Source organism: Agelaius tricolor, unplaced genomic scaffold (genome assembly GCF_023055355.1).
Source record: "Agelaius tricolor isolate 1412-34295 unplaced genomic scaffold, bAgeTri1.0.p SCAF_16, whole genome shotgun sequence".
Lineage (NCBI taxonomy): Eukaryota > Metazoa > Chordata > Aves > Passeriformes > Icteridae > Agelaius > Agelaius tricolor.
The window spans coordinates 11,779,082-11,794,205 of record NW_027269276.1 but is presented as its reverse complement, the minus strand read 5'-3'; the positions used below and the strand labels follow the sequence as shown (position 1 = coordinate 11,794,205).

The window sequence follows — 15,124 nt, the reverse complement described above, 5'->3', positions numbered from 1 at the left end:
TGGCCTGTTAAGGGCAGGCCTGTTCCTAATCTTTGATAATTAGTGCAGCTGCAACCCCTCAGGGGTCAGATTACCTTCTGCACTATCTTTATTTTCTTACCTTCTGTCCCCCCACAGTCTGGGCCATCCCCTGGTTAGGGTTAGGTTTGGGTTAGGAGATGGGGATCAGGTTTGGCATAGGGTTTGTGTTAAGGAATTTGGGATCAGCTGTCCTGCCTGGGTCCCCTCCCAGCTTCTTGTGCACCCCCAGCCTCCTCATAGGTGGGGTGAGGAGCAGGAAAGGCCTTGGTTCTGTGCAAGCTCTGCTCAGCAGAAACAAAATCATCTCTGTGTTATCAACACATTTGTGTTTCCAGCACAGATCCTAAATATAGCCCTAAATTGGCTACTGTGGAGAAATAAACTCTACCCCCACCAAAAGCAGCACACTAATGTAGCTTGTAGTAAAGTGTTTAATAAAGTACAGTATCAGAAACAATAGCCTATTAGAAAAGCTCAAAAGGTGAATACCATATATATTGTACTTATTACATTTTCAGTCAATTTAGAAGTGAAGGATTTCTGAAGGATCCAGCAGAGATAGAAACAACACAGAAACCGATTTTTGTCAGTTTTGAAACAGAGATGTGCAGTTGTTGAAAATACCTTTCTTACCAGGAAGAAAGCAAGCACTATGATTTACTAATTATGGCTAAACACACAGCAGTGCATGTCAAGTTGTAATGTGCTCCAGGTGTTCCCTGCAGAATAAGTACTGCTCTGTGATGCAAGTTGAAACTTGCATCATTGGTTTGATTTTATTTTGGGTAAGTCACAGCCCTTTAGGAATGCAGGGTGATTCATCAGGCTGGCTGTGTTTCACTGTCTGGTTCTGAAAAGTGTGATGTACAGATAGATGTTCATTCCATGTACCAGCAATGGAACCAGCATTTGAAGCATTCAAGGAACAAGTTTAGTGGCTTGGGCAGGATGGAAATTGGATTTAGTTTGAAGAACCATAGCTGTGATTTCTGGTCCATCTGTCAGAGGCTTGCCCTGTTCTCAGCTACTCATCAGGCTGCTCCAGTTATCTCCACAGGTACCCCCAGGGATGCACAGCAGCAGGGTAAGTACAGAACAACTCCAAGAATGTGCATACTCTGAAGTACAGTCAGGGCATACCCGTTGTTGAGTTTTTGTTTTCTTAAGTTATGCCACTGATACTTTGTTCAAGCTATAAAATTTGCAAAACGGAGAGGTTAACAAATATCACCACACACTGTTCATAGTCACTGGTCACTACTTGATGACATCTGGCCTTTAGTACCAGACTCGTGAGAGGATGAAGTAAGAAACTAACTTCCAATGAAAACTGCAATTATTCTTATACTACTCATCATGTAGACAGGAGAAGAAAATTTGAGGTCTTTTTAAAAGTAGTCATTGGAGAAGGACAGTTTGTCCTTTTTTGTTTTTTCAAGTGCAGATCCTAGGTCACTGCCACTTCCCTATCTGTAGAGATCTATGGTTAGTTACCATCCTCCTGACTTCTGTCATAAATCCAAATTTAGGAAACAGCTTGCTTTTCCCACGTGATGGTCACATAAGAAAGGAAGTTAGAAGCTGTTGCAGAATGTAACTGAGATCTACAGAGACATGAAGAAATTTGGATCTTTGGGAACAATAGCAAATAATAATAAACAAACAAGAGGGTTTAGATGAGAACAAATGCACTGATTTAAAATAACATTAATTCTTTTTACCTGATTTTTTCTATAGAGTTTCTAAGGGACTATTTGTCAGAGGAAGCTTACATTGATTACATTTTTGAATATGGTTTTTACCATTAGTGACTGATACTGCAATTCAGTGATTCATGTCAGGATGTGTACGAGCAGGCAGTGATGATGTATTTTGTGGATGCTAGAAAACATTCACTGGCTTATGTTTCATCAGTTTGCAAGGAGTTATGCTGTTACACCTCAGTGCTATCACATTCACTTAATGCTGATTATCAATAATTGATAATTTATGTTGACAATTTACATTTTGCAGAGGTTCCATAGTTTACTTCAGTTGGCTGAGAAACATTGCTCAAATTTCCTCCTCTTTAATCTCCAGCTGTGAGGAAGGAAATGACCCAAGGAGTGACTTAACACTTACAAAACTTTGTGCTGTGCAGGCAGTGCTCTAAGTCAGTATCTCCATTCACTGGTCTGCATCAGATAATATTTTTTAACTGTATCAATCTTAGACATATCTTAAGATTTAAAAAAAAAAATCAGAGAAGGGATAACCTCAGTTATGAAGAATCTGTAAGTAAATAGTACAGGGCTTTCCTGGAGTTCCTCTACTCAACTGAGTCTAAGGCCTTATATGGGACTCTGTTTGAAATTTACCTTTCTAAATGCTTCTTTACCTTTGATCCTTTGATATTGCTTCGTCAGATCTTCATACATCAAGTTATCCACCCACTTTAAGGTAAAAGACCTCATAAACCATCCTTCCAAAACTTTGTTAGTTGGGGAAGAAGAATGAGGATGACATTTTTGGTTTTGTTTCTTTGGGAAGTACCAAATTCTTGGCTAATGTTAGCATATTTAGGCCAAAAAAAAAAAAGTTTTTCTCCAAGATAATACTGCTCAGCACAGAAGAGAGGTCAGTGATCAGACCACAGCCCTTGATGTTCAGAGATACTGAGATACAATAGATTCTTTAAGTCTTTCTGAAAAGCAGAGCCCCTGTTCCTAAAAGAACATCTCTAGTTGCAAACTTCCCTTTCCATACAAAATGACTTGAATTGCTTTCTTTTTTTTTTTTCTTTAGAGAAAGCAATGGCTATTTACACTTGCTATCAGGATATTCACATCAGGAATTCAACTAATTATGCATGCACAATCATCAAATGGTGCAAAGAGAATGTCCACACATGCTGAAGAAGAGAATATTCTTCTAATATGGAAGGCAATTGTAATGTCTAAGATTTATCAATTAGCTAAGGACACTACAGTCCACATTACAGAATACTACATATAGAAATAAAAAAAGATAAAAAAAAGTGTTAGTATTTAAAACCAAAATAAATGAATATAAAATAATATTAAGATTAATGAAAACTTTATAGGTAAATTATTTTCAAATACTTTATTTAGAGAACTATGAACTATTTTCTAATAATGCCCCTTTACATAGTTGCATCTATAGAAAGCTTGTTGAGTGAAAGCAAAAAAATGTAGCATTAAAACAAATTTCCATCAGAAATGATTGGTTTAGCTACAAAAGTAAACCAAACATGAACAATAAATCAAAGAGAGCATTACAGAAATATTTACCTTATCAAATAGAAATTCAGTGTCAGAATTTGGTGTTTAGGGTTGATTTGTGAATGTAGGAAAATACAGTATGCAGAAAGTGAATGGAGCACTACAGCTCTTCATTTCTGTCTAGACTTGTCAGTACAATGTAAACAGAGCATTTCTAATGATATCCTCAAATTACCAGATCATAAGTCATTGAGCCAGGAGTGGGGGAAACTAGACTAGATTCCTACGGGTTGGGCAGTCACTAACGCTTTACAGGCTGCCATAGATGCGTTTAATGACATCAGCCTCCTCCTTGTCCAGGATGCCCTTGTCCACATAAGCATCAGCTTGCTGATCAATGAAATCTCTCAGCTTTGAAAGATCATAGTCTGAAAAACAAGAATTCATTTGCACAATGAGTCATTGCCTTTATACTGCTTCACCTAAGAAACAATGTCATTGTAAATTTTATCCAACCAGTGCACTTTATCAAACATGAACAGAGTTCTCTCTAAGCGCATCTTGTGAAAACATAAAAAACCCCAAAATATCTGCACAAAGTCTTTTTACACACCACAGTGCTTTTATTATCCAAGAGAAATAATCATCTCTTGCTTTTGATTGATTGCTATCAAATGTTAAAGCAAGAACATTTTCCAGTCCAGGGATTTAATGTTCTAGTCTGCACAGCAAAAGATGTTGTGCCCTATTATTTTCACAACTGTAATGGAATCAAAAGAAAGTACTAAATAGACTATTTCCAGTTGAAATCCCAGTAAAATTCCCACTTGCTACCATTGTAGTGGAAATGAAAGCAACTCCCTGAAAATAGATCAAAATAATACAATTATTTACCTCGATACAGAACATAATATTCTGGTTTGAAAACTACTGCAGTGAGCAGCCTTTGTGACAGTGTTAATGTCAGTTTTTGACAATCTTTCTCTGTCAATCTGCAACAGAGTGCTGCAAGATCCTTCCTCCTCTTCCAATAGATGAGTGCATCTATGCAGCCTGGTTCACACCATATGCATTAAATAGACTTTTCCTGTGCTGGAGAACATCACTATTTTCCATGAAAAGAATTCTACTGCAGAGCAATTTTTCAAATAACATAGAAAGCAAACCTACTGTGACTCTGGCAGCACATTCAGTATATTCACATATAAACACAATAAAGTTTCAGTTACATAATTAGCTGGATAAATGTAAAGCTTAATTTCTTAGAATCAGAAGAAGAACATCAATGCTTTAAATGTTCATACTAAGATAAATGAATTAGCATCTTTCACAAGAATGAATAAATTCTGAATTTTTCAGTATAAATTACTTATTCCACAGAGCCTTCAGAATACATTAAAACTGATTTTTCAATGTCCAATGTATAACATCACACAGCAGTATGTAGAAGAACCTTTTTTCAAACTGTGCATTCTTAACAAAATAGGCAATAATGAATTTGTAGTTTTTTAGGTTTCAAAAATTGACCAAAACAGGATAGAAAGATATTAAGAAGAAAATTGATGCTTGTGACCATTTTTATAAAAGCATAATGCAATTTCAAATGAGTAATACAGAAAATTTATATTCAACATTCCCCACTCCTGCAGAGGTGTCCTCTCCATATCTGAGTTAGCAGGAATTTTGCCATTTGCTGCACTGAGGGGAGGATTTCCTCTCTGCTCTGTTACTGTCATTATTCACAAGAATGTAACCTGCTTGTGTCTCCATCCTGTATGAGTAACAGGGACAAACAGTACGGAGCAATTCTGTAACTGGGATGAGAGATTTTATTCATCTCGACAGAATGAGAGTCTCCATTGAAAGATACCAAGGAATGGAAATGAATGAAGAACAAATACTAAATTAATTTAATATCCACATTTTTCAAATTAAAGTATCTGTGCTTATTTTACTTCTAGAATACTTTTTCTAACTCTAAGATTATTATGTGGAGATGTGCAGGTTTAATTACTAAACATCCTGTATGGGATTATAACCATTATGATATTATCCAATTCGGGCTAATTTGTATATCTCACAGCAATTTAAATTGGGGTTTTTTCTAGAAATTGATAGCTGCCAATTTCTAATACTTATTTAGAATCTATTGTAATTGGAAAAATTAGCTTTGCATGCTGATTCACTGCCACAGCTGCAGCATTACATGGAGCTGTGAAACAGCTCCAGTAAATGAAGAGAACTCTTATTTGCATATTCAGATCAAGCCATTTGCCATTGAAATTAATGATAGGATTTACTTTCATTTCTAAATGGCTGCTGTTAGTGGTGTGAAGCTCTGAAGGACCTAAATGTTTGTTGAGCAACCCTCTCATGCTCTTTGCCTGCATTGGTTAAATGCTCAGCTCTGCAATGGTTTCAAGCACCAGGCCAGGTCTGGGAGATGTGAAGGACAGGCCCATGGAGTCTGTAGGCTGTAAACAGGCAAAAACAAACTTTGGACACAAAAGGCAATGAGCCCAAAATCCAGGCTTCTGACATGTTTATCTTTAAATCATCCCAGCCCCTCAAGCTTACCAGCCTCCTTAATAGGCAATTGATACTTCCAAACTGCAGAAATGCAAATCAACATTTCCAGGGTTATTACTCATTGAATGAATAATATGTACTGAAATTCATACAAAATGAAGGACCCACAAACATTTGCTTGAAGTGAACCTAAACCTCTTCAAGGGTATTCGGTGAGTAACCCAATCCATGAGTAGGGCTGGGAAAGTCTGGCCATTTTAATACATGAATTACTTTGAGAATTGCTTTTCTGCCAGCCCCCAGGTGCCAGCTGGAAGTGGAGAAATGATTGATGAGAACAGCAACACCACCTAATCTTGCACTGAAGAAACACTGCAATGCATTTATAGTTAGATAAGCTTACCCTGACTGTACTTTTAACATCATCCATGGGGAACTGAATTAGCATTTTACAAAAATAAAGAGTATGAAAAGGCACAATAAAGATGATGTATCAGAAGAGTAAGAATACTATTCTAATTTTGTCATAACTTGCACTCACTTTAAGGCTTATTTCCATTGCCAGAGGACAATAAAGATATTTTAGTGCAAATGAAAATCCATCTACACAGATATATATATCTTCATGCATTCACAGGCAGATAAAATGCTATTGATCTGCAGTCACAGCCATTTTCAGGCTGCAGCAGAGCAGAAGAAAGATTACTACAAAGAGGAGCAAGGGGTTGCTCAGGCAGTATGTGGGATACAGAGATAAAATCACACATGATGGAGATCTAATTACATCAATGAGTACACTGCTAAACAGAACCATTAATTAAAATTGGCAGGAAAACTCCTGAGCAAATATGTAGCCCTGCTGCTAACTGCAATCCCTGCCATTGTGTGGAAGTGATTTGAGAGATGGGAAGGTTTTTTTAATAGTCTTTCCTATTACAGCTTCTGTACAGAAAAATGAATGTGTTGGGCTGCAGGCACGCACTCATCTCTGAAATGGAATTCACACACACTTCAACTCACAGAGAGGATGGATAGATGACCCAGGGCTAATCTCATCTCAGATCACCCTCTGCTTGGCTGCTGCAAGAAGGATCCTTCTCACCAGGCACCAGTGATAGCCCAGGGACAGATCCCCTGGCCAGGAACCTTCACTTCCAGAGCAGGCCGTGGCAGAACACACAGCCAGGGCAGAGAACAGGGATGGGAGGCTGGTTTTATGTAAGAACTTGAGGGAAAAGATGGTATGGAGGAGGAGGAGGAATAAAGATCTGTGAGAAATAAAGGAGAAATTGTGCTGCAGTTCTGTCCCTGCCGGCAGCTCTCACACAGCCCTGCCTCCGAGGAAGAGGCAAATGCTGGGACAGCTGGTGAGCAAACCCTGTGCAGCTGCTTCAGTCACTGCTCCCTTCTACACAGCTTTGCATGTGAGAGCTACAAGCCATTTGAGTTGATCTGGGCAGTAATCCAATGTATTACAGGGCTACTGACATAAGTTTGTATCTCAACTGTTCCTGCTTATGGAGCCAGACTTGTTGCTGTTGCTGCAGGCACGATAGCCAGATGCACTGAGCTCCTCTAGACATGTCCAGACATTTCAAATGCATCTATCTCACCTCCAAAGTCATAATTAAACAACATGATGAGCTAAGAAATGAAGCACTAGACCAAGCTGGCACAGCTGCCTGGTGACAGGCAGCCCACCATGACTGTGTGGACAGCACATGAGTGACTCCCTGCTGCTCAGTCTCTCTGGGCTTTGTGGCCAGTGCCATTCCACCCAGTTTACATTAATCTACCTTAGTTCACTATTAATGTTCATTGGCTTAACTTTTACCTGACCTGTATTATTTAACTCTAACACCACTAATGATCACTATAATCTAGACAAGCACAGTTTCACATTACTATTATTTAAGGTATAACACAAGTTATACAACACAATATAAATTACTTGCTTTTTAATGCATATGGTGCCCACCCCAATGTCAAGACCTTTTACTTCATACCTTCTTTGTTACCTTGTTTATTGTGTTTCTTCAGCCATTCTATGTTCTTCCTGATTGCTTCCAAATATGCCTCAGATTTCCCTGGAGGAAAGGATGAGAGAGAAATCAAGCACTTACATCAATGATTGATGCAGCTTGCTTAACTGGGTGAAGTTGGTCACAGCAAAGGCAGATTAAAACTATTCTTAGTTTCTGTTTAAAACCTGAGTCCTGTCAAACTCAGTCAGGCGAAATTCCCAGAGGTGGTTAGCAGGTGTTGCCTGTGCAAGATTAGTCATACACAAACCTTGGATCGTGGTTTTTCTAATTTTTATACATAACTTTTGGTGGCATCCACAGAAACTGCATACGTAGATTAAAAACAACCTGTAGCTTTTTGATCATCATAATTGTTCAGCAAAGAAAAAGCTGTTGAGATAGCAAGGAATGACTTAGGGCTGAGAGCTTTCAGTATCAAAACTCCTCCTACAGTAGTACTAGCAGCATACAACCTAAAATTGTAACATTTTGGAAAGACAACTTGAAATGTATTTACTGAGGAAAAAGATGTACTAAAATTACCATGATAACTCCTTGTTATAGCTGAAATTTAAAGTGACAGCTATTTTTGGACCAGAAAGCACACAGGACACAATTAGTACAAGGATTACCTAATAAGGCCCCTAGGAAAATATTCTAGCTAATGGATTTTGAATTCTTAGCTTGGCTGGAGCTTTATTGATGTAATGTTCTTACATTTGTCAGGAATAAAAAACCATGGTGTGATCAGTGTGTAGAAGGTTACTATTGCCAGCTATGCATGTCTGCTCCTGTTAGTAAATGGATACAGTATTAGATACACCCTTATTTTTGAGTTGGCAGTGCAGTAACTTTACAGTAAGTTAAGCAAGGGCATTGCATGAAAGAAAAAATACTGATCCAATTAGAATTTCTAAAAACCTATTGGGCTAAAGATAAATGAAAATGACCTGAACCAAACTGAAAAGACAAACCTTCAAGAGACAAGCAAAATGTGTTATTTATCACTTCCTACCAAAAAGTACTGAGATAACTTTTCTTTACTGTGAAAGAGCCATCTTGAGCTATTTTCCTCTTCCATGTTGAAATAAATAAGCTACTGGAAAAAATGCCACCTTCCCTCTGTGAGTGCACTGCCCACAGAGCTGAACCAGGTGACTGATGGACTACAATCTACTGCAGTCCTGATTTCTGCCATTTATTACTGAGCAGCCTGAGTGAAAACACTGCATTCCAAAAAGTAAGAGCATCAGACAGCACTGGTGCAAAAGAAGCAATTTTGATTAACCAACTGATTGCAAAACACAGATACTTATTCTGTACCCTTTGCACTAAGAACTCACTGAAAGGTTTCTGCACCAGCAAACATTCTCCTTCAAGAGTTCAGCACAATAAGGAGGCATGATGTCCCTTGCAGATTTGTTTTCAGATAGAGTAGGTGATTTGCACCCAGGAGACTTCAGCCAGTACAGTGTAATTCATGCTGAGGCATGACAAAAATAACTATACTACTGTACTACATTTGCTTAGGGAGACACTAACTTACTGTAATGTTTTCAATGTTACATAAAATATGTTGATTACTGATAACCTTTAACCTCTGGCAGTGGGAAATGTAAAATGTATCACTGCAGAACTCCTCATGCCTTTGAGTACCAGCTTGCTCTAACACAAACTACAGAAGTCAATGAGCCTGCTCAGATATTGAATATTCTGGCCATCCTGAAAAGCCACAGATGCAAAGAAGCAAAATTTCTTTGCACTACTGCCTCAAACTGCATTTCATATTGTTCTAAAGGGGTCTGTGAGTTCTGGGAATGTCTGCTCAGCAGTAGTGTCGTACGTTTAAAACTTGGCAGATAAATACAGTTCTGAATCAAGCTCTTGTGTGCTGACTCCCAGTGACTATAGACTGAAGATATTTGTGCTAACACCATGGAAAATCAATACCAAAGAGAAGAAAATACTCCAATCACTTGGAGGAAAAGCAATATTCTGTACCTCTGGATTCTTCACTGTTTCCCGCTGCATTTTGTCCTTCATTTTTTGTAGAATCCTTTGAAACTTCATATTCCTTTTCCATCTTTGCTGCTTCTTCCTTTGTACTGTCTGCTTCTTCACTGCTCTTGTCTAAAGAAACAACAAAAGCAAAGAATTTTGTATCAAATGCCCAGGAACATTTCCCAATTACATCAATACAATCTTGGCAAGTAAAGCATTTTGACTGCTGGTTGAGGAAGAGCCTCATTGGAGCCTGTCCCAAAGTGGTTCCTAAAGGTCATCTCTACTCCAGACCTCTGGAAAGAGGAATGCTTGTTTCTGCTCTCACAAACAATAGCTGAATACAGGTGACTGCAATGCAAAGGCACATTTCTTTGTGCAGAGAAAAAAATCTGTGAAATTTGCATTTGCAACATTCAAAGTCGACAAATAATGCTTTCTCATTATTATTTTAATCTCAAAAAGCACTGATACAGCTTGCTTTTGTATATGTGTAACATCTGGACTCCAGTGAAGAAAAAGAGAGTGAATACACTTCTCAAAGACTGGGCAATTAAGTGAAAATTTCTCTCTTGTTGTGTGCTTGGACAACCAAGCTACGGCTTGGTACAGGTCCTTGAGACACTGTGGCTTTAACAAGCAGTCTGGCTGCCAAAGCAATTAGCATACTTTTAACTGAAAAGGTTGAAAAAAAGTGTTATTCCAGAAAAGAAAATTGTAGACCAAGTACCTGCTGTTAGTTTTGTCCTGGTTTTAGTGGAAGGGTTCTCAAGCTTCTTCTTTGTCTGCTCAGCTATCATTGTATCTAAGTTTTCTGGAAATCAAGGCAAAACAAAACCAAATCCCAGTTATTCTCCAGTGAATAAGATGCAGAATCCATACTACATTTTCCCCAACAGCAGTGTGAATGGTAAGTAGAAATCTAAAAGAACAGCCTTCATCCTTGCCCCTGAACAATTAATGCAGAGCCAATGCTACAAGAACAAACAAATATTAAATACTGATCATTTTAATTTAAAAATTAACAATTGAATCATGACAATGTGAGTACCAAATAGTGCCAACGTGCATAAAGTTAGTAAAAATGTGCATCATATTCCATATTTCAGTCATGTAAGTCACAAAATACTGATGGCTATCTGTAGCAAATTTATTCTGATGAAAGCAATGAAAGGCTTTAATTAACTTCACAAAAAAGACAAGACTATGAAATATGTGCTTCATCCTGGTGGGAAAACACTATCCCAAACTGCCTGTGTGTCTCGATTTTATATGTTTTCATTAGAAAAAAAAAAATCTAGTAAAAGGTTTAAATTATATTTAGATGAAATAAACATGTAAATTGAAGAGATGAAAACAAATACTTTCTTAAGTTGCTGAAGTCAAGCATTTACCTGAAAACCAACTAGACAGCCATGGCCATGTATACAGCTCTAGAAGAATAGAAAATGTATTTCCATGCAAATTTCAGGGCTGAATTCATCTAATTTGAAAGTAAAAGCACCTCTTCATAAAGATGGATGTTTCAGATATAAACATTGTATGGTTATGTGGGAATAAAAGTCCTTTTGCTACCACACTTGGTAGATATTCAAAATACAGAGCAACCACAACCTGCCACATTTCCTCAGTCATATTATGGATACAGTGTAGAATTTTCCTTCCTTCTATTATCTTTTAAAGGTTCAGTTAAACATGGATTCAAAATTTCATACAAACTATCTTGTTGGTGGGTATTTTTGAGAGATTTAGTTTTAAAATTTATCAAAATTCCATTTATATAAACAGCTGAAATATTCAGTGTGTGATGTGGGAACTGTGGCAGAATAGATATAATAAGGCTAATAATATTTTAAATCATATTTTCTGTATAAGGGCAGTATTTTATCCAACAGCTGGGAGCAATTTTTCCATTAGAAAGATACTCAGCACTGAAACCTAAGGAGTAGTCTTTTAGTAAGCATATTTCTCTTTGTGGCAGATCAGCATAAGCAATTGTGCCTCCCATCTGATGAGAAATCACATAATCCTGTCTGCCTGCATCCTTTATATGTTGTTATTTACATAAAATTAAAATGTAAGCAGTATTTGTTGGCACCCTGCCTGATTGCACCCTCTCAATTCTACATCACATCATGGTTTTTTTTTGTGAATATTTTCATTTGGTACATATCCCTTTAATGTGATTTCTGACCTTGCCCCATATGCCCTAACCAGAACAGGTCTGGGCTGTGTTACAAGCTGGATCAGACATCCTGGTGAAATAAAAAACAAGCTAGAATTATAGTGGTGGTACTGATGCCCCACTAATCACTTGATCCAAAGCTTATTGAAAGGACTGTAAACATCCCTTTCAGTTCATTTTAAGATTCTATTTTTCATCCTGAATCAGTACCACACTAGTTTTTCAACAGGAATATAAGGATTTCTCTGTTGCAAGAGGCACAATTTTCAGGATAAGATTCCACAGTTAAGAGCTTAAAAACCCTTTGTAAACTCAAACGAATAGATTATTCTCCTTCACTAATTCATGCAAATGCAAAAAAGTCACTGATTTTGGAGCTTAATCCAGCATGTTCTATTAAATTAAGCTTAATTTTAAAAAATGAACGTATTAAAAAAATTAAAATATTACTCATATATAAATGCCTTTCATGTTCTTCCTTTAAAGTGTCTGCATTTAGGCAGTAAGTTTCTATTAGCAGGAAATAAAAGGACTCCACCAGAGATAGATTAATATCTAAATAGATTAATAACCTGCCAAGACATCTTTAGATTTAAATGTCTGACACTGATATTTCTGCAAGTTTTTGTTCTGTTGATGGACTGTAGTGTTTAAAAGTTGTCCATATATCCACATACAGCATGTGCTACTGCAGGCAATGGGACTCATACTCCTCCATTATTTATTCACTTCTATAAATAGCTTCAGGAATTGTACAGTTTCTCTGAGTCTTTTGATTTGGGTAACAATTTCCTGTGAGTCCACTATCACTCCTTGGTGAGTACAGAATTGCTTTCCAGCCCCATGAAGCATAATAAGGCAATGCTAATGACTGAGCTTTGCCACTAAAGCCAGACTGAATACCATGATCACTGTGCTCCATTCTCAAAGCTTTGTTTTGTCACTAAGGATGCAGACACACTTACAAGACAGGCCTTTTACCAGGCACTGCATTTGACAGGAGAAGCGGTGGAGTTACCCTGCCAGCTGGATGGCACATCCACATGGATCTGAACATTTCTAATCAGCTGCATTTCCTGAGTGATAGAGTCCATGATTGAGAGGCTTGTTTGATGTGTACCCTAGAGAAAATATTGCCAGATAATCCCAGTTCTTCCTGAACAGGATTTATTGCTCTTGCTCTGCATCCAAAGTATTGCTTTAACAGCTGGTATTGTTTCAAAACGTGTTTGTACCTGCCATGTGTGGCTGGGCCAGGGCTGAGCAGTGTTTGCTCTGAGTTCCACTGATGGAGTGAATCATCCTCTCGAGTGAGCTGTGCCTGTGAGCAGCTCAGCAACGCTGTCCTGGCCAGGTCTAACAAGGATTGATTACTTTTCTGGTGCTGTCTCCTTGGCAACCTCATTTGCACAGAGGAAGAGCTTAGAAAGGTACTGACCTTTCTACACTGCTGGCCACTTATTTGAAATGGCACTAATTAAAACAACAGGACAATAACTACTGAGCTAATGGAAGTGACCCAGGCTGGTAAATAGGTCAGTGCTCTGGCACAGCTTTCTGCAGAGCAGGATAATCTCATCATCCAAGCAGATACCAGAGTCACAAGACCTGCTTTCTGCCTTGCCTCGCTTTCTAACTGCTCTTTGATCTGGGGTGACTCACTGAAGCATTCATACTGCAGGAGGGCTTCTGTTTTGAGTAGGCTTTCTGAGACATCCTAGGCCCAGTTCCTACACACTGATAGATGCTCTTAATTCCACCAGAAAATGCAAATTCCCAGCAGTTTTGAAACTCTAAAGTCCCTCAAGTTGGGCATCCAAAAATCTGAACTGCATAAACCCAAAATGTTTTATCTTTACTCTGGGAGAATGTACTGTGGTTACACTCTCCATGGGAAAAGATACTACATGGATAACTATTACAAATTAAATTTGTTCTTATTAGAGAGGCAGAAACTAACATATCCATCTGAGTATTTAATGGAATTGGTAATGGAAGCCTCACATGGACCTTTCTCAATAGACAGATTCATGGTGTTTTCCAAATTCTTGCAAATTTTCCTGCAAAGGGTTTTTTCTTCTGCATAATTGTCCTGTACCTGGGAGGCAGTTTCACATTCTATCCTGACCAAATTGACTGAAGCTGAGATTCTATGTCATTAAATTGCCACAGAAAGACCTGCTTTGCTGTTCTGTTTTCATGCAGCATAAAAAGACTGTTTATTAAAAGAGAAAATGGATCATCAAGGTACTTAAGATCACTTTTAACACTAGCTAAAAAATTAGTTTACTTAATGAGTTCATACCCTCCAACTGCTTCAGCTGGAAAGCTTTGTGCTGATGACTGCTTTTGTGACATGCACATATTTCAGGCACTAAGAAACCACAGCTCTGCTAGGGCTTTTCTGTCTCCTGTTGTAGATGATCCTTAAGAGTTTGCAAGGCCATTTTCCATCTGTGAAAAATCTCTAGATATCTCAGCATTTGTTGGGACTATTCTATGGGAAGAGTATGTCTGATTAATTCTTTGGACAAGTGCATGTCCAAGAACTGTCAATATCCATTGGATTTTCCCCAGTGTAGCCAAAAGCAGAGTTTGACCTTTGGGCAGCTCTAGCTGTATCAAGCATATGTCACATAAACTACTAAAACTGTGATGAACAAGAGAAATTCCTCCATTGTGGAATTACAGATGGGTCTCAGCCTTGAAAATCTCCTGCTGCTCTCCAACTCCCTGCCTTACATGTCAAGATAGGGAGTTTTCTTTCTGAATCTCCCTGTTTGACTGATTTGATGTGATAGTGGCTGAAGCCTAATGCTGCCATGAGGAGTGACATGCCAGGTGACAAGTCCCAGCTCATGGCATCACTTGTAAAGAGATTACAGGTGAGATGGTCAGAATGATCTGAAATTAGGACAGCAACAGTATCACTTGGCAATCAGGTTAAAAGCAACTCCAAAAGTAAAACACAATTAAATAGATGTGCTTTGAGGTAAACATAGCTCTGACCAAGTGTCCTTTATCATCTTTATTAAATTCCCTACCTCACAGGCTATTTTTCAGATTTATCCTTTTAATATTCTACAGGCATTTCTTTTGCATTACTGCAGGACTCTTAGAGCTGTGTGGTGCAGTCTTTTGCT

General features: G+C 38.1%; 1 protein-coding gene across 3 annotated transcripts in view; it reads right to left on the bottom strand.

Moving 5' to 3' along the window:
- Positions 1-434: 434 nt before the first annotated feature.
- SCG3 (secretogranin III) overlaps positions 435-15,124 on the bottom strand; it is a 28,163-nt gene continuing 13,473 nt past the window's right edge. For 2 of the 3 annotated variants that reach the window (XM_071441533.1, XM_071441537.1), the window contains 4 exons: positions 10,527-10,610; positions 9,797-9,925; positions 7,778-7,858; positions 435-3,670 (listed from right to left, as the gene is read on the bottom strand). In XM_071441533.1, coding sequence (XP_071297634.1) covers positions 3,552-3,670; positions 7,778-7,858; positions 9,797-9,925; positions 10,527-10,610 — 413 coding nt within the window. In that variant the 3' untranslated portion in view covers positions 435-3,551. The remainder of the gene's footprint in view (positions 3,671-7,777; positions 7,859-9,796; positions 9,926-10,526; positions 10,611-15,124) is intronic. The other variant, XM_071441534.1, reaches the window with a different exon arrangement.